The 21055-nt window shown below is 35.6% G+C and overlaps 1 protein-coding gene across 4 annotated transcripts in view; it reads right to left on the minus strand.

Moving 5' to 3' along the window:
- Positions 1-21055, minus strand: part of SNX13 (sorting nexin 13) — a 133631-nt gene that overhangs the window by 60544 nt on the left and 52032 nt on the right. For all 4 annotated transcript variants that reach the window (XR_006384280.1, XM_044246150.1, XM_044246148.1 and 1 more), the window contains exons 6-8: positions 5080-5201; positions 4891-4992; positions 3569-3657 (exon numbers count right to left, since the gene is read on the minus strand). Coding sequence is in view for 3 of the 4 variants with exons in the window: in XM_044246150.1 (XP_044102085.1) it covers positions 3569-3657; positions 4891-4992; positions 5080-5201 (313 nt within the window). In the remaining variant the exon portion in view is untranslated. The remainder of the gene's footprint in view (positions 1-3568; positions 3658-4890; positions 4993-5079; positions 5202-21055) is intronic.

Genomic DNA, 21055 nt, shown 5'->3' on the forward strand with positions numbered 1-21055 from the left:
TTAAAAGGAGGAGGAGGAGGAGGAATTGTTTATTCTTTTAAGATTAGTTTTAGTCTCGGGACGCCTGGGTGGCTCAGTTGGTTAAGCAGCTGCCTTGGGCTCAGGTCATGATCCCAGCGTCCTGGGATCGAGTCCCACATTGGGCTCCTTGGCTCTACAGGAAGCCTGCTTCTCCCTCTGCCTCTGCCTGCCACTCTGTCTGCCTGTGCTTGCTCTCCCTCTCTCTCTCTCTCTCTGACAAATAAATAAATAAAATCTTTAAAAAAAAAAAAAAAAAGATTAGTTTTAGTCTCCAACTTCTTAAAAATTATATTATTTACATAATTCTTTCCTTCAAATTCTCTCTGGCCACATATGTTCAAATTTAAAAATGTGCTTTGTAAGGAGAAAATTCATAAACAAAACTATGTTTCTCGAAAGTTTCTTTTCAAAGTAAGAAATAAAAAGCACGTGGGGAATAACTGTGAATAAATTTAATGCTTCTCATTAGACAATGCAATTAGTCAGCCTGTCTTAGAAAATTATATTGATCTTCTAATTTGCCTCATGAAAGGGTTTGGTTAGTCAAGATGTAATCATATGACTCAACAATTTCTATACAGGTTCTAGTGAGAGCTCTAAATATTCCAAAATAAGTAGCCATAGCCATGTAATTTCTACCTTAAGACAAGCACCAGCTGTCAAATATGAAGGCTTAAAAGCTACAAAGTCACTGAGGCCATGAATCTTTAAATAAATAAAGCGTGGTAATGGACAGAAAGCAAGACAATTAAATAGCAATTACCGTAGTCAAATGCTATGATTTGTACAATTTCTATAAAAGATCCATACAAAGGAAAGAAGTAAGAACTCTTTAACATGTCATTTAATCTGAACAAAACCATCTTTAGGAAAACTTAAATTACCAACAAAAGAAAACTGATAAAGAATTACCAAGTTACAAGAGAAAAACCTGATTTGCTGAATGCAGGACTCTGTAATTACACACAATCAGATTCAACCATAAAGACAGACCAATCTACAGCAAAACATATTTGCTCTTTAAATAATCCTATAATAATCATCTTCAGGAGCCGCAGTAATATGCGCACCTTCAGCAAGAAGGGCAAAAAGTTTCCCCTCATTAAAACTAATTCTCTGGGGCACCTGGGTGGCTCAGTGGGTTAAAGCCTCTGCCTTCAGCTCAGGTCATGATCTCTGGATCCTGGGATCGAGCCCCGCTTTGGGCTCTCCGCTCAGCAGGGAGCCTGCTTCCTTCTCTCTCTCTCTCTCTGCCTGCCTCTCTGCCTACTTGTGATCTGTCAAATAAATAAATAAAATCTTAAAAAAAAAACAAAAAACAAAAAACTAATTCTCTGACAGGGTTATGTGCTATGTGCCAGGCACTGTGATAACCACGAGGTACATGATGATGATACAGATAGGGCCTGTGTCCTAATGGGCCTTACAGTACTACCAGGGAGGGGGAAGGCATCAAGTAAGTAAATTATAATATTAAAATATGGTACATGCTTTGAAGGAAAAAAAAATTGTGTACTTACCTACAGTAATAGGGAATTATGAGGGCACTTTAGATTGGGTGGTCAGGGTAGGCATTTCTGAAGAAGTGGGATATGAGGGGTGAATACAACTTAGCCAAGAGAATATGGGGAATCATTTTGATCAGGAAAAAAAAAAAAAGAGTAAGAGGTGGGCCCTACAGTAGGGAGAAAATGGCACTTCTGGAGAAGACAGCATAGTTGGAATACAGTGACAGCATGGCACAAAGACCAGAAAGGTAAACAAAGTCCTTGTAAACCTCTGGAAGAACTCGAGATGGGAAATATTTGCTGGATGGTCACAGCCTTTACTAGGATGGAGAGGAGACTAAAAGGCAAGACAGGACACGGAAACAAGAGTAAGATTTCCATTTTAAACATTTAAGTTTAAAAAGACTGTGAGCCAATCAAATGGCAATTTCAGTGAGCAGCTAGTCAGAGGGAGCTAAAGTTCAGAAGGAAAGTCTGTATGACAGATATAAATTGGAAAGTCACTAGCACTTGGAAAGTATTTAAAGCCACAGGAATGGATGAGCAAAAAAGAGGGCTCAGGCCTAAAGAACTTGTAAATTTGAAAGTTAAATACAAGAGGAGTTAAAACATGTAAAAATAACTAAAAAGGAGACCAAAGGAAGAGAAAAATCAGGACAGCAATGACATGGAACCCAAGCAAAGACAAAATTTCAAGAGGGAAAAGTTTGCCAGCCATGTGAAAGTTGCTGAGACACTGCCCAGTAGCAGCTGTCTAGTGAACCAGGTAGACAAAGATTCTGCTGCCAAACAAAAACTCAACACAAATGAGTACTGTAACTGATTAGCAGTGTCTTCCTTCAATGGTAGATGTGAATCTACAGATAGACGTGTCAGGTATTTACTGCCCTTAATAATGATGACTAGCCCAAATAATCGGTCTTAACAATACATCATTTATCAGGTATTTCCCATAAAAACCAAGTGTTTACTACTCAATTCACAGCACCACTACCCTACTTAAGAAGTGTACTGAACTCAAGTTAGGTAGGTACTAAGAAATTGTTGGTATTGCTTAAATAATAACATACGAGTATAAAAGCACACCTCAGGAATTGGCATCTATTTTGCTGGATGGTAGACAAAAAGATCCTAAGCTTTCATTTTCATATAAATTAGACACTTAAAACCCATTCAACCAGCATAAGGGTTGTACCTAACTAGCCAGCATTTCTCAGTCACAACCAGCAATCAAAACAAAAGAGTTATTCCTTTACATCTGTACATAAAATTTTTTTTAAAAAGACTTGTTTGTTTATTTATTTATTTGACACAAAGAGAGAGTATAAGCAGAGGAAGAGGGAGAAGCAGACTCCCTGCTGAGCAGAGAGCCTTATGTAGAACTTGATCCCAGGACCCTGACATCATGACCTGAGCTGAAGGCAGCCCCTTAACTGACTGAGCCACCAAGGTGCCCCTGTATATAGAATTTTACTCTGATGTTTATATTGGGGGAATAAAAAGTCCAAGACTACTGTTCTCATCTACTTTAACACATTTTCTAATTATAAGAAGCAGAATCATAGCTGCTTAGTTTTTTTTTTTTGGTAAGTTTCTATCCAAAAGTGTTATTTTAATTAACCTAATTCCAGTAAGTTTATAGGTAAAGCTATATTAAACAAAATTTAAAACGTATCTTTGCTATAACCCAAAATCCCCGTACTGAACTCTAAGTCAAACAGTTCTCAAAGTATTGTCCAGGGATCTCTGGGGGATGGAAGGAGACAAGCACAGAGTGATATTTTCAAAAAGGAACATGATGGTGTGATGATAGAAATCAAGTAATGAATGTGTGCCTGTATAGTCTTGTGTTTCAAAATTTCTTAGTTTTAACTTATATACAGTAAATGTTGATAAATAAAGCCCATGTGAACAAAAGCACTTTGAGGTCCTCAATAATTTTTAAGAATTTAATGGGGTCCTGAAACCAAATACTTTGAGAATTACTATACAAAGTTTCTTTATAGCCATTTATTTGATATGAGTTTAAGCTTGCTTACCCTGACAAAGTATCGCATGATCTTGTTCTGGAAATCTCCAGGAGGTAGCAATAAATATAATAAGACCTCACACAAATCCCTTAGGAATCCTAGAAATGAAAAAGCTAGCTATAATAACATTAGAAAATAAAATCTCCAACGATTTGTGATTAAAAAAACACATAAAGGCATAAATAAGTAGTTTCCCAATTATAACAGCTTATTATTTTAATAATTAATTAGTACAAATCAGTATTGATTAAATTTTTTCATTATTCTCTAAACAGTAACGATTCACTAATCAAACTAATTTTTCTTTATTCTGCTCAGTTTTACTGTGTTTTTGAATCACTGAGAAACTTCAATTATCAAAGTGTTTTGCCCCAAAACAGTTATGGTTATACCACGTACTCTACACTTCTACTACACATTACCTTTGTGTACTTACAAGCTATTTGCATATTTTAAAATATACTTGTAATTCTTCTTTCAAGAAAGAACCTCCACTATCCTGGTAGGTAATAAGAAAAGAAAAAGAATATGCTCTTCTACTTTACTACTTCCTTGATTTACATGAAAGTACTACAAATCACTGTATTTCTTATACTTAGCTATTATTTCATGCCAGTGTTAATGAAATGACAATTAAAAATTCAACAGTAGTGTAATATAAAGAAAAGAAGAAAAAGGAGAGGAAGAGCACAATTTAAAAATCGAAGAAAACAATTTCCACAACTAGAACAACTTCTCTGTAGTTCATATGCTGACACTTGCTGGGAACAGAATTATATAGCTGATCCTATTAATCCAAAATGCGCCAAGTAGCAAAGACTCTTTCTGAGAGGCTACAAAACTAGGAAAAGATAACCTCCTCAGTGAAAGCTTACCCAGTCTAACCTCTCACAAAGAAAAGACAAGTCCATTCTACCCCATAAAATGTATTTGAAATCATTATACTCATTCTCTTAGAAAATATTTTAGGGTAATAGGTATACTCCTGAAGTAGAATTAATAAATTCAAGGAGAAGATAAATTACTATATATCCTAAAAAGTAAATTTAGTTATATATTGTTTGTGCCTGCTCTATTTTAAAAGAAGAGAAGTAATCTTTAATTACCATCTTTAAATTTTAAAGAGGACTTTTAAAAACAGAGAAAAAAATCTGAAAACTACTTTTAAGAGTTAAAAAATAAGATGACTAGTGACAGTGTCTATACTATGCTACCCATCCTGTAAGAATAATTTCACCCTTTAACCGTATTTTGTTCCCTGGCTCTGCTAACTTGTCTCTAACCAATATTAACGGTTACTATTCTCCAAAGAGTTAAACTGAGAAGAAAACCTTCTTCATCTTTGGGAGAAGTGCACACTAGATCACGGCAAACGTCCTTCTCCATTTCAACTTCAACTTCAAAGAAAGTATCCACCAGATCTTCTGCTGTACCTGCACAAAGAAAAGAATAAGACATAAAGAATGATAAAGACATATTTTAAATAAAGTCCTAATTTTCAAAGGGAATAAAGGTATTACCTTTTGCTTGATCATCTTTTTCTGTTATCTTCTGTTGAGCCTTTCTGAATACTCGTAGGTGTGTGCCAAAATCATCTACAATACGTGTAGTAAAATAAGGTTGCCAGTCTATTTCTTTTGACCTTATAAAAAACACATTAGATAAAAGCATTATATAATTTTTTTTATCAAAAAGTTAAAGTATGTTAATTTTAATGACTAATTAAACAACACCATTACCAGAGAGATTGAATTTATTTACACTAAGATTTTGTTTACTTAATTTCTATTACATCTCAGTCTTTCCTTTCACAAGACCCAAGGTATATCAAATCTACTTGGCCAAGTCTTTGAACAATATTATTTTAAGTATTTTATGTGCCAAGACTTTAAAATACTACCTAAGTGCTTAAAATACAAAGAAAAAACTTTTTTCCAGTTCAATCTAAAATTCTGACCCCAAGTATATCATGTATTTCTCACCCAGACAGAACATCTTAGGGATTCCAAATGGTTTTCCTTGCTTTTAGAAGAGCATTTGAGACACTTCTTGGTTCCTTCTGAACCCTTTCTGAATGCTCTACATTCTTCTTAGTTATACAGCCCAATTCTGAACCAAATACCTTTGGTATGAGTCTAAGTGGTTTCTGTTTGCAGATACTAGCACTTGAACACTTGACCATTTGGAATAATAGGTCTTAAAGAATGATACAAAATACCACAATACTCATGAAAAAAGTGATTATTAATTTTATTACTCTACCTTAAAAGTAACAAACCTCAAGAAACACTGCTAATTTAGTCCATCCCGTGAAATAGTAACAAATAAAACAGATAAGCCAAAAGCAGTATACACCTCTCCTTGGACTGATATTTTTAAATAAGGTTTTTTTTTTTTTTTGGTGAATTTTCCTTAAATTAGCACTCAAATTAATTTACCTTTTTAGGGACATACCAAATAGATAAAAGAATCTATTTATTCATGAAGATGCTGGGCAGCAGAGGAGCAAAGAAAAAGTATACTATAATTCACTGTTATTTACCTAAACATATATAATAAAGAAGCTAGTGAAGAAATTAACTTGATTACTGTCTCATTTTGAGAGAAAACGTAAAGGTATTAATGGCTTTGAGGAATATAACAGATGCCTATTTTCAAAAACATAAGTTATTAACACTCATCTTTTTTTTAAATACACAACTATAATTTTGTTACACACGTGGGAAGAAAGAGTAAATTATTAAGTACATGAACACAAAAACAAATTAACATTAAAAAGGTAACCTGTACTCAGGAACCTGAGAAGGGGTTAACATTACTTAAAATACTACAAGAGCCATCATACATAAGCATATATTAACTTTGGTAACAATACTTGGACTCAACATAAAACCAAAAACAAAATTTAAACCTAGCAGTCTCTAGAGTCTCCTTTTCACTTATTAAAAACAAAAAAACAAAAAACCACAATCTGTATAAGCATCTTTCAAAAGTTTTTACATGAATTATTGGTAAAAAAAAAAAATCATCCACATCTAAAAATTTTATAACAGAATTTAGTTGGTCCAGGCCATTGCTCATTTTATCCATAAAAGGTTCATTCTAACAAATTTAGAAGAAAGCTGAATATATAATCTTTCAAATTACATCTGTTTTGTTTCATGGTATAATGTTATTTATATAATTTATTGAAGTTTTCAAACAAAATAAAATTTACTAATTTTAGAAGGCATTTTAAACCCATCTCAACTCATTACAGAGTATATAACATTGACAATAAGTGAAAATAAACAAGCAATGAAAATACATAAAATTTATTTTAAATTTAAAATAGGGATTTCTACAAATATGTTTGAGGGTGGAAAAAACCAGGAACAGTATTCTGTATCTCAACCTAAGATCATTATTTTCCCTTTGCTTGACTCACTTCCACTGAATATGTGCAAATTTAATATAAGTCTCAACTCAAAGGAACTTTTTTTAGGTTAGGAAGGTTAAGAACAACAGTAGTACATTGCTTCCCTTTGTAAATCAGGAAAACATCTACTAACAATTTCTGGTGGTATTTGTCTTAACAAAATTTGAAAATAGTCTCATGACAGTGAAGTACTTTCTTTTTTTTTTTTTTTCCAATTTATTTATTTTCAGAAAAACAGTATTCATTATTTTTTCACCACACCCAGTGCTCCATGCAAGCTGTGCCCTCTATAATACCCACCACCTGGTACCCCAACCTCCCACCCCCCCCCGCCACTTCAAACCCCTCAGATTGTTTTTCAGAGTCCATAGTCTCTCATGGTTCATCTCCCCTTCCAATTTACCCAAAAGCACATACCCTCCCCAATGTCCATAACCCTACCGCCTTCTCCCAACCCCCCTCCCCCCAGCAACCCACAGTTTGTTTCGTGAGATTAAGAGTCACTTATGGTTTGTTTCCCTCCCTATCCCATCTTGTTTCATGGATTCTTCTCCTACCCACTTAAGCCCCCATGTTGCATCACCACTTCCTCATATCAGGGAGATCATATGATATTTGTCTTTCTCCGCTTGACTTATTTCGCTAAGCATGATACGCTCTAGTTCCATCCATGTTGTCGCAAATGGCAAGATTTCGTTTCTTTTGATGGCTGCATAGTATTCCATTGTGTATATATACCACCTCTTCTTGATCCATTCATCTGTTGATGGACATCTAGGTTCTTTCCATAGTTTGGCTATTGTGGACATTGCTGCTATAAACATTCGGGTGCACGTGCCCCTTTGGATCACTACGTTTGTATCTTTAGGGTAAATTCCCAGTAGTGCAATTGCTGGGTCATAGGGCAGTTCTATTTTCAACATTTTGAGGAACCTCCATGCTGTTTTCCAGAGTGGTTGCACAAGCTTGCATTCCCACCAACAGTGTAGGAGGGTTCCCCTTTCTCCGCATCCTCGCCAGCATCTGTCATTTCCTGACTCGTTGATTTTAGCCATTCTGACTGGTGTGAGGTGATATCTCATTGTGGTTTTGATTTGTATTTCCCTGATGCCGAGTGATATGGAGCACTTTTTCATGTGTCTGTTGGCCATCTGGATGTCTTCTTTGCAGAAACGTCTGTTCATGTCCTCTGCCCATTTCTTGATTGGATTATTTGTTCTTTGGGTGTTGAGTTTGTTAAGTTCTTTATAGATTCTGGACACTAGTCCTTTATCTGATATGTCGTTTGCAAATATCTTCTCCCATTCTGTCAGTTGTCTTTTGGTTTTGTTAACTGTTTCCTTTGCTGTGCAAAAGCTTTTGATTTTGATGAAATCCCAAAAGTTCATTTTTGCCTTTGCTTCCCTTGCCTTTGGCGATGTTCCTAGGAAGATGTTGCTGCGGCTGAGGTCAAAGAGGTTGCTGCCTGTGTTCTCCTCAAGGATTTTGATGGATTCCTTTCTCACATTGAGGTCCTTCATCCATTTTGAGTCTATTTTTGTGTGTGGTGTAAGGAAATGGTCCAATTTCATTTTTCTGCACGTGGCTGTCCAATTTTCCCAACACCATTTATTAAAGAGGCTGTCTTTTTTCCATTGGACATTCTTTCCTGCTTTGTCGAAGATTAGTTGACCATAGAGTTGAGGGTCTATTTCTGGGCTCTCTATTCTGTTCCATTGGTCTATGTGTCTGTTTTTGTGCCAGTACCATGCTGTCTTGATGATGACAGCTTTGTAATAAAGCTTGAAGTCCGGAATTGTGATGCCACCAACTTTGGCTTTCTTTTTCAATATCCCTTTGGCTATTCGAGGTCTTTTCTGGTTCCATATAAATTTTAAAATTATTTGTTCCATTTCTTTGAAAAAGATGGATGGTACTTTGATAGGAATTGCATTAAATGTGTAGATTGCTTTAGGTAGCATAGACATTTTCACAATATTTATTCTTCCAATCCAGGAGCATGGAACATTTTTCCATTTCTTTGTGTCTTCCTCAATTTCTTTCATGAGTACTTTATAGTTTTCTGAGTATAGATTCTGTGACTCTTTGGTTAGGTTTATTCCTAGGTATCTTATGGTTTGGGGTGCAATTGTAAATGGGATTGACTCCTTAATTTCTCTTTCTTCTCTCTTGTTGTTGGTGTAGAGAAATGCAACTGATTTCTGTGCATTGATTTTATATCCTGACACTTTACTGAATTCCTGTACAAGTTCTAGCAGTTTTGGAGTGGAGTCTTTTGGGTTTTCCACATAGAGTATCATATCATCTGCGAAGTGTGATAATTTGACTTCTTCTTTGCCGATCTGGATGCCTTTAATTTCCTTTTGTTGTCTGATTGCTGAGGCTAGGACTTCTAGTACTATGTTGAATAGCAGTGGTGATAATGGACATCCCTGCCGTGTTCCTGACCTTAGCGGAAAAGCTTTCAGTTTTTCTCCATTGAGAATGATATTTGCAGTGGGTTTTTCATAGATGGCTTTGATGATATTGAGGTATGTGCCCTCTATCCCTACACTTTGAAGAGTTTTGATCAGGAAGGGATGCTGTACTTTGTCAAATGCTTTTTCAGCATCTACTGAAAGTATCATATGGTTCTTGTTCTTTCTTTTATTGATGTGTTGTATCACATTGACTGATTTGCGGATGTTGAACCAACCTTCCAGCCCTGGGATAAATCCCACTTGGTCGTGGTGAATAATCCTTTTAATGTACTGTTGAATCCTATTGGCTAGTATTTTGGTGAGAATTTTTGCATCTGTGTTCATCAAGGATATTGGTCTATAGCTCTCTTTTTTGATGGGATCCTTGTCTGGTTTTGGGATCAAGGTGATGCTGGCCTCATAAAATGAGTTTGGGAGTTTTCCTTCCATTTCTATTTTTTGGAACAGTTTCAGGAGAATAGGAATTAGTTCTTCTTTAAATGTTTGGTAGAATTCCCCCGGGAAGCCATCTGGCCCTGGGCTTTTGTTTGTTTGGAGATTTTTAATGACTGTTTCAATCTCCTTACTGGTTATGGGTCTGTTCAGGCTTTCTATTTCTTCCTGGTTCAATTGTGGTAGTTTATATGTTTCTAGGAATGCATCCATTTCTTCCAGATTGTCAAATTTGTTGGCGTAGAGTTGCTCATAGTATGTTCTTATAAGTTTGTATTTCTTTGGTGTTAGTTGTGATCTCTCCTCTTTCATTCATGATTTTATTTATTTGGGTCCTTTCTCTTTTCTTTTTGATAAGTCTGGCCAGGGGTTTATCAATTTTATTAATTCTTTCAAAGAACCAGCTCCTAGTTTGGTTGATTTGTTCTATTGTTTTTTTGGTTTCTATTTCATTGATTTCTGCTCTGATCTTTATGATTTCTCTTCTCCTGCTGGGCTTAGGGTTTCTTTCTTGTTCTTTCTCCAGCTCCTTTAGGTGTAGGGTTAGGTTGTGTACCTGAGACCTTTCTTGTTTCTTGAGAAAAGCTTGTACCGCTATATATTTTCCTCTCAGGACTGCCTTTGTTGTGTCCCACAGATTTTGAACCGTTGTATTTTCATTATCATTTGTTTCCATGATTTTTTTCAATTCTTCTTTAATTTCCCGGTTGACCCATTCATTCTTTAGAAGGATGCTGTTTAGTCTCCATGTATTTGTGTTCTTTCCAAACTTCCTCTTGTGGTTGAGTTCTAGCTTCAGAGCATTGTGGTCTGAAAATATGCAGGGAATGATCCCAATCTTTTAATACTGGTTGAGTCCTGATTTAGGACCGAGGATGTGATCTATTCTGGAGAATGTTCCCTGTGCACTAGAGAAGAATGTGTATTCTGTTGCTTTGGGATGAAATGTTCTGAATATATCTGTGATGTCCATCTCATCCAGTGTATCATTTAAGGCCTTTATTTCCCTGTTGATCTTTTGCTTCGATGATCTGTCCATTTCAGTGAGGGGAGTGTTAAAGTCCCCTACTATTATTGTATTATTGTTGATGTGTTTCTTTGATTTTGTTATTAATTGGTTTATATAGTTTGCTGCGCCCACGTTGGGGGCATAGATATTTAAAATTGTTAGATCTTCTTGTTGGACAGACCCTTTTGAATATGATATAGTGTCCTTCCTCATCTCTTATTATAGTCTTTGGCTTAAAATCTAATTGATCTGATATAAGGATTGCCACTCCTGCTTTTTTCTGATGTCCATTAGCATGGTAAATTCTTTTCCACCCCCTCACTTTAAGTCTGGAGGTGTCTTCGGGTTTAAAATGAGTTTCTTGGAGGCAACATATAGATGGGTTTTGTTTTTTTATCCATTCTGATACCCTGTGTCTTTTGATTGGGGCATTTAGCCCATTAACATTCAGGGTAACTATTGAGAGATATGATTTTAGTGCCATTGTATTGCCTGTAAGGTGACTGTTACTGTATATTGTCTGTGTTCCTTTCTGACCTACCACTTGTAGGCTCTCTCTTTGCTTAGAGGACCCCTTTCAGTATTTCCTGTAGAGCTGGTTTGGTGTTTGCAAATTTTTTCAGTTTTTGTTTGTCCTGGAAGCTTTTAATCTCTCCTTCTATTTTCAATGATAGCCTAGCTGGATATAGTATTCTTGGCTGCATGTTTTTCTCGTTTAGTGCTCTGAAAATATCATGCCAGCTCTTTCTGGCCTGCCAGGTCTCTGTGGGTAAGTCAGCTGCCAATCTAATACTTTTACCATTGTATGTTACAGACTTCTTTTCCCGGGCTGCTTTCAGGATTTTCTCTTTGTCACTAAGGCTTGTAAATTTTACTATTAGGTGACGGGGTGTGGGCCTATTCTTATTGATTTTGAGGGGCGTTCTCTGAACCTCCTGAATTTTGATGCTCGTTCCCTTTGCCATATTGGGGAAATTCTCCCCAATAATTCTCTCCAGTATACCTTCTGCTCCCCCCTCTCTCTTTCTTCTTCTTCTGGAATCCCAATTATTCTAATGTTGTTTCGTCTTATGGTGTCATGACAGTGAAGTACTTTCTAAAATTAGACTGTATTGTCTAAATGGAACATGAATATAAAAAACAATTTAAAAGTCATTCAATTTACATAATAGCCACACTTTCTTCTATTGATCCATATGTACTTTTCTAGTAGAGCTCTTAGTATCAATTATTCTTAAATTATGCCTCTCGTCAAGACTTTTTTTAAAAAAAAGATTTATCTATTTATTTGAGAGAGAGAGAGAGAGAGAGAACATGCTAGCACTAGAGTGGGGGTGAGGGGGAGAGATAATCAAAACCAGCCTCCACATCCAGTGCAGAGCTAAAGGCAGGGTCCACTCTCATGACCTTAGCCGAAATCGAGAGTGGGATGCTCAACTAACTGAGCCATCCAAGTACCCTTATGGTCAAGGCTCTTTTTCACTTTGTTTAAAGTATTCCCCTACATGATTCCTATTCTAATAAAAGCACCTAGATTATTACAATAAATCCTATTACCTACACTTTCATATTATTACTATTATAAGCTTTCCTTTCCTGAACTTAAATAGAGGAGAAGATTATTTCCTATATGACCAAGAGAATCAGTAATATATTCAACCCTACCTTGAAAACCTAAAATTCATAGTAGGCCCCTAAAGCTTATGTATCTTGATAGAACAGTTTCAAGAATTACAGAAGTTAATTACAGATACAAACAAGTAAGGAAGTTTTATTAAAGTACAAGAGCAAAAACCAAACAAGTACACCTCTCTGAACATATTTTTCCATGCCTTCATCTCAATCCCTAATGCCAGCATTCTATTACTTTAAATGGTCTCTTTTTTTTGCCTTTTTACTTTAAATGGTCTTTTACTTTAAATGGTCTCCCACATCCACCTTTGTCTCCTCTCCATTCTGTTTTCCATAGAGCAATCAGAGTGATTTTTTAAATATACAAATATGATAGTACAAAATAAGAAATTCAAAAACTGTTCAATAACTCCCCATCAATTTTCAGGCTAAGCATGACTACTTCCTCTAAGATCTTGCATACCCAGGAGGACTATGCTTACTTCCGCATCACCATCTCTTCCACCTTCTTCTTTCCTTTCTGTTCTACTGACTTATAGGCTTTAATTCCATTTCTCAAATATATCTTTTATCTCAGAGCCTTTGGACAGCCTAATCCCTCTGCCAAGTTTGCTCACCCCTCCCCACTCTTCACATACTTCCCTGCTCTCCCCCACATTGACTTGACAATTCCCACTTCAGAGTTCATCTAAAATATCTATTCCACATGGCAGCCTTCAATGCCCCTCAGCTTTCTCTCTCTCTGCCATATTCCTTCAGCCTAGGTATGGATCTCCAGTTATACATTCTCATGGCACCAAATTTGTCACATTTCACAGCACTTTCAACCTACAGTTAAATAATTTAACTGGTGAGATAAATTCAACTACTTAACTGCTGATAAAAATCTCAGGAAGCAAGAGACTCGTTTTATTCTGCGCTCATTTTATTCACAGTGGTATCTCCCATGGCTAAATAATGTATTGAACATTGGAGACACTCGATACATAGTGATTTACTGATTCCTTTTTCAGGGTCAAAACACTGTTAATAGGTGCCTCCCAGAGAAAGGCAACATGAGGCGCTTATGACGGACTCTTTACTCCTTAAAGTTCTAAAATAGAACATAAAGTGAGGAGCTCCTTTCGCCTTTCTAAATCCTTAAACTATATAATGCTAATATCAAAAAAATCCAATGAATATTCCAAACACGTGGGCTGACAATGAGATTACATAAATTGCTTCACTGGTTCCATCAATGGAATGAGCAATGTACAACTCATCACCAGTAATGCAAAAAATACACCAAAATCAATTAAGGATTTCTATAAAAGAGCACTGGATTGGCATATATATGTCTCTAATTCAAGTAAAACATTCACCATTTGTTGTGAAATTCAGCAAATCACCTCACTTCCCAGGGTTTGTTCTCTTTAAGGACACTTAGAACTTTAAGAATCCATGATTATAGTACCTGAACACCCATCTAAGCATGTGTAATACACACACACACACACACACAGTATGTGGAAAATTGGTAACTGGTGAGTAAATCAAAATATTTGATCAAAAGAGAGAGTCATGAATATATTTCATTTTAACTTAAATTATATAAATCTTTCAATATAAGACTAAGACTTTTTATTTCACTAAGGTTTTGCGAAGAGATATTAATGTGGCTTTTGTCTTTAATAAAACATTACAACACTGCAACAGTTATAGTATCCAGTTTCTTTTAAATGGCATGACAACTAATGACACTTCTGAACAACTCTGAATGCAGAGTCTTAATGAATCTTAATCTTAATGAATGTCTCTGAAATGGGAAAAAGAAAGGATTTAGGAATGAGCAAAAGGAGGAAATAAGCATGGTATATGCAAGGGTCACCATGAGTAGACTTGCCTGACTAGAGAAGTGGGTAGCTGGATTTGGCAGTAAACGTAATCTTCACATTCTTGGCAGAATACTTTCCTGGAAAAGGTCTTTTCTATCAAAATGATACAAAAAAAAACCCTGATTTTCCCACATGAACAATCCTATAATAAATGTTACGTTCCTGATGCCACACTATTTTTTCTCAGAAATGACTACTAAGACCTTATTTGAAAACAGTAAAAAGGGGACTATATATTGCATAGTGTGTATATATGTCTTCTATGTTTTAAAAAAAAATGGCTTTTTTTAAAAAAGAACTTAAGTAAAATTCCTAGTTTTTCTGTATAGATTTTAACAAGCAAGCATCTTTGAGAAGATTTTAAGGAGAGTTTTATTCCAGTAGAGGGCTTTTGATCAACTGATCCACAGATATTTTTTGCTGAAAGCAGGTGGTGTCCTAAAGAAGAATCCCTTCATCCTTGAGCTACCGAATCAGGCAGTAACTTACCCTCATAGTTCTCTTTTAGAAAGGATATACTCTGTATAATACATTAACCTTTACTTGTTCCTATCCTTCAGGAGCCCTTGAAAGAATACTTTTGCTATCATGTCAAAAACTTCAGCCTGAAATTCAATTTTGAGCAGATTCTTAAGGCACACAATTGTAAACTTGCTTCTAAACCCATTAAAAGAATTGCCCTTCTTCCAATCTCAATTTATTCATAATACATGTTACCATAACCACTTCACTACAGCACCTTTGTTTCCCTTTTAAGATTACTTTAAAAAATCTAATTATAAGGCTAAGTATAAAAGAAGGTAACATTTTTTTCACAACATTCCTGAACTTACATGAAATTTATTGTTGCTCTCTACCATAATCCTCAAATATATGTAGAAAATTCCTCTTTTACAAGAACTAAATTAGCAAACACACAAGGAATTGCTGCTCCCTTCATTGGCTGCTCCTATTCACAGTTGGAGGGGGAGAAAAAGTGGGACAGCAAAATGTGCACATCTCTTTTCTAGTTCCACCTTCAGTGATTTCCTGACAATAGTTAAAAATCAACCATGGTGGGGAAATTTAAAGTAGACTTCTAAAAATACAAATATATTGTTTTCCACATTCTGTAAAGAATAGCAGTCATCCGGCTAATCAAATAAAAATTTCTAAGTTTTCACTGATAGAAGACTTAACCATCGGGACGCCTGGGTGGCTCAGTTGGTTGGACGACTGCCTTCGGCTCAGGGCGTGATCCTCGAGTCCCGGGATCGAGTCCCACATCAGGCTCCCAGCTCCATGGGGAGTCTGCTTCGCTCTCTGACCTTCTCCTCGCTCATGCTCTCTCTCACTGTCTCTCTCTCTCAAATAAATAAATAAAATCTTTAAAAAAAAAAAAAAAAAGACTTAACCATCAAAAAAAGATTAGTCTACTGAATGTCCTTTATGTCTGAAATCAAATTCTTTCTGACCACATAGAAATATAAAGAGGTATAAAAACTTTATTATGGGGGCGCCTGGGTGGCTCAGTGGTTAAGCTGCCGCCTTTGGCTTGGGTCATGATCTCAGGGTCCTGGGATCAAGCCCCGCATCAGGCTCTTTCCTCAGCAGGGAGCCTGCTTCCTCCTCTCTCTCTGCCTGCCTCTCTGCCTGCTTGTGATCTCTCTGTCAAATAAATAAAATCTTTAAAAAAAAAAAAAAAACTTTATTATGATCCTATTCTAAGACTTCCTACTAGTAAAATAATAGAAAAGTACTTTAATTCCTAAGTAAATTAAATCTAATTACCAACATTAGACACTATAAAAAATAACTCCCCAAATGGTATTCAAAATGTAAGGTTTTACGGAATATATGAGCCCATGTTTTCAGGACAGAGTATGACTGGCAAAATAAAAACAAACCAAGATTAGTACTGACCTCACCAGGGAGTCTTAGTATTTTAGAACTTCAGCGGATTTGAAATAATAACAAGTTGCGATCATTACAACTCCAGACTTAAATTACTTATTCTAGATTATATAGCTAGTGAGATCAAGGTTTTGTTTAAAAAAATAAATCAGGGTTCTTAATTTTCAGTGTTTTCTTTACCTTAATAGGAACGCAAAACTTCCTGACTCTTAAAGTTACAAACAAACTGGAAGAAATGGAGAAAAATCTTAGGTATGCAGTTTTATATAACCACATTAAAGGAAATGGTATTTAGTGAAATGTATCACTACATAAGAAGTCTAGTTCTACATCCTGTGTCCCAATGCTTCAAAGATGTTAAAGATTCAGATATTCTAAAGGATGTGGATCTCTGAATATAATGAAGAACTTAGAGAAACACCTGTGAAGCACACTCACCTATTTTAGAGGTTGAGTGTAAAGAACACAGAGCTGGAAGTCTTAAACAGGAAAGGAAAAAAAATAAATAACCTGGGGCTAGGTGTGCATCCTCCTAGGTATAATGGTAAGTATGAAAAAAACTAATGCTGTTAACTATTTTAATAAACAAGATTTCTAGTAAAATGTACCTGATGAATGAAACATCCCTAGATTTAGTAGTGAAATATATTAAAATTCTGTGGGAAAAAAGTAACATGTAAATCATAAACAGGAACACAATCAACAAGAATTTATTGATTACTCACTAACTTGTCATGTACAAAACACTATATTAAGCATTATTTTCCAGGTCACTTTCTGAAGACATAAAGGAACAGTGACTGCCTATACAAAACACATCATCTATAGTTGTAAAAAAAATTATTCTTATACGTTCCCAAGAATGTAAAAAAATGGAGAAACAGGAAAATTTAGTTTAAAAAAAGCCATCCTAGAGATCCTTATTGCTCATTAGCAAATGTTTCTGTCTATCTGTGGCTATAAAAGTAATATATTCTCATTTCGTGAAGTGTAATTTCCTTCTTTTGATTTTCAGCATCAGTTATAATCAGCCATAAATCCACAATCTAAAGATCAGTTAATATTTTAGTGAATTTCCTATCAGTCTCTTTCCTATGCATGCATATTGACAGTTTTTTACACAGCCAAAATCATATACTATATTACATGATTTTTATTCTAAAATATTTCCTATTTGTTTAGCAACACTTCCTAAATATTTTATTTTTTTAAGATTTTTTTTTAATTTATTTATTTGACAGGCAGAGATCACAAGCAGGCAGAGAGGCAGACAGAGAGAGAGAGGGGGAAGCAGGCTCCCTGCTGAGCAGAGAGCCTGATGCAGGGCCAATCCCAGGACCCTGGGACCATGACCTGAGCTGAAGGCAGAGGCTTTAACCCACTGAGACACCCAGGCGCCCCAACAACACTTCCTAAATATTTTAATAACTACAAAATTATTTTGGGGTTCAGAAAATTTCTCTCTAATGGGCCAAAGATCAACTATTTCAGACTTTGCAGACGACACTGTCTAGGGTCACAACTAGTCAATTCTACCGCTGTAGTACAAAAGCAGCCATGGACAAAATGCAAACAAATCAGTGTGACTGTCCAATAAAATTGTATTTTCAAAACCTGACTATAGCACACTCCATTTAATAATAAAATTACAAATAACCTAATTTAAAAATGGGAAAAAGATCTGAATACACATCCTCTAAAGAAGCTATACAAATGACTTGTAAGCATATGAAAAGATGCTCGATATCATTACCTATCAGGAAGATGCAAATCAAAACCATAATGAAATATTACTTCACACCTACTAGGATGCTATAATCTAAAAGACAGACAAAATCATGGGCACCTGGCTGGTTCAGTCAGTAGAACATGTGACTCTCAATCTCAAAGTCGTGAGTTCAAGCCCCACATGGGTTACAGAGAGTACTTAAATAAATAAAACTTGAAGAAAAAAACAAAAGGCAAAATCAAGTATAAGCAAGGATATGGAGAAAATGGAACCCTCATACAGTGCTGTTGAGAATATGCAGCCACTTTGGAAAACAATTTGCAGTTCCTCAAAGGTTAAAGAGTTACCACATGATATAGGAATTCTACTCCTATATATCCAAGAGAAATGAAAACACATGTCCACAGTAAAACTTGTATATGAATGTTCAGAGTAGCATTCTTCATAATATCCAGAAAGTAGAAACAATCCCTATGTCCACATGTCCATGGATAAACAAAATGTAGTTTATGCCCATACAGTGAAATATTATTCAGCATTAGGAAAGAATAAGTAATAACATTTGCTACAACATGGATAAACCTTGAAAACATTGTACTAAGTGAAAGATGCCAGTCATAAAAGAACACAGATGGTATTATTCCCCTCATATAAAATGTCCAAAATTGGCAAAACCGGAGAGAAATAAAGTAGATAAGTGGCTGACTAGAGCTAGAAACTTTGGGGGGAATGAAGGGAGTGAATGAAAGTGGATACAAGGTTTCTTGTGGAATCATTAAAATGTTCTTAAATTGACTGTGATGAAGGGTACACAACTCTATAAATATATTAAAAGCCACTAACTTTAAGTGAGTAAACTGTGTGCTATGTGAATTATATAACTATACAATTAACAACCCCTTATCTATTCTACACATGCAAAAACATTAACTTACTGCCCCTTCTTTTAAATACTTAATGGCTAATTGTAGTAAATATGACAATAATTACCTTTCCAGTTAAAGTCAGTTTTAAGCTAAGTTTTCAAAAGGCAAAGAATGTAAAATGGCAAAAGAATTTTACTGTTGCAAATATCCATTATTTGAGTCATGCCTGCCTTTTGGACAAGTCTAAACACATGATCTATTAGTTCTACAGCAAAATGTTTAGTGAGAAAATGGTTAAATTTTCAAAACATATCCCTCCGTGTTCCAGAAAGAATACTATCATTAGTATTACAACCATTGAATCCTGGAATCTGCCTACCCGTATCTCCTCCTGCCATGGGAAAACCCTTTAGGAAGAACACAGTGGCATTAGAATATATCTACTTTCTGCTAATCTTGGGGTTAAGGGGAACAGAGAGCAACAGCTGCCACATTTCACACCTCTTAAAGCAATAAGGTTCCTTGATCACTTGTATCTCCTTACTGCTTCTACCATACTAACCTTATTCCCCTTCTCAGAACTTTGTTCTTTCCTAACATGTCCTTCATCCCTCTGTCTATCCCACTATTCATTCTTGAAGAACAGTTTTAACCTCAATCCACATGAGGTCTTCATCAGTTACTCTGGTTCATTCTACCTCTAGATAAAAACCGCTCTCAGTATCACACAAATGACTACTTTCTCTCCACTGTATGTGCTTTAACACTGTCTCTACCTGCTCCTTCCCCCACAAACAAAACAAACTAAGACAAGGGTCAAAGAAACTATGTGTATATATCCTAGGAAGGTAAGAAATAACAAGAAATAACAGTAACAACCAAGTTAACACTCACTCATTTGCTATGTACTAGATCCTGTAGTGTTAGACATGCACTACTCCTCTAGATTAACATTACAAGAGCCCAATGGAACAATTATCCCATTTTACTGATGGAGAGACTGAGACACAGAAAGACAAGTAACTCGCTCAATATACCACTTATTGGTTAACAAATACTTCAGGAAATGCTTTTTGGACATCATCTCATCTAACTCTCACAAGTTTGCTACAAGTATTACTATTGTTATTTTACACATGTTAAGAAATTTTAAGTATAATGTAACTCAATGGTACAGGTAGAATTATAATACAATCTCCCAGGACTCAGTCTTGTATATAATATCTTATTTGAAGGAGAAATAAAATACACAGGTTATCTCAGATTCAATCCCTAAAGCTCCAGCCTAGTTCACAGCCAGGCTCTACCACAGGGAAGTCAAGAGTGCTCTATGAAGGTTTCCATCCACGAACTGCTACTAGAGTAACAGGTACTAATGTTAACACAAGGTGTTATCATTATAAAGTACTCTCTGACATGTGATGTCATTTAACCCTGATAATCTGATAAGTAGATATGGGTTATCACCAGACTCTTAAGAATTTATGTGTTTTGCCCATTCAAGACCATACAGCTTAATAAATAAAAGCACTAAAGCTCAAAAGTGAGGACTTCAGACTCTAAGTATATCCTTCCCTCCTGTTATGTCTCAAAATTAGCATTTCATTTTATGCTGATACTCTGTGATTGTTTCCTCATTATCATTTTAAGCCTGAAAGCAGCCTCAAAAGCAACTTTGTTATTATCAACCTCAATGAATGAGTAAACTAAGGCTCAAAAGAAGCTGATTAACTTGTCCAAAATCTTAAGGCAAATGAGAAAGCAAAGATATAAATTCAGTTCAGTTGAGGATGGAAGAAACTCGACTCTTCCTGAAATCACCTAAATATTCAGCTTGATAGCATACAATATTACAAAACAGGGGAAAAACCAAAAACAAAACAATTTACTACATGAAGTGTAAAGAAAAAGTGATTTGGGGGAATCAAAAACAGGGAACGCACTGCTATGAAAGGTAAAAAAAAAAAAAAAAAAGTGGGGAAACTAAGGTGAAAAATCAGATCATAATATATCTGGTATGGAATGGAGGAAAGAACACTAGACTGCTAAGAACAATCTGATTCTAATTCTTACTCTGCCTCAATTCACCGGATAATTTTGCACTGACCATTTAATCTTTCTGGACCTTAGCTTCCTCATCTCTTGTGAAATTATAAATGTCAG

This window comes from Neovison vison, chromosome 4 (assembly GCF_020171115.1).
Source record: "Neovison vison isolate M4711 chromosome 4, ASM_NN_V1, whole genome shotgun sequence".
NCBI classification, from domain to species: Eukaryota; Metazoa; Chordata; class Mammalia; order Carnivora; family Mustelidae; genus Neogale; species Neogale vison.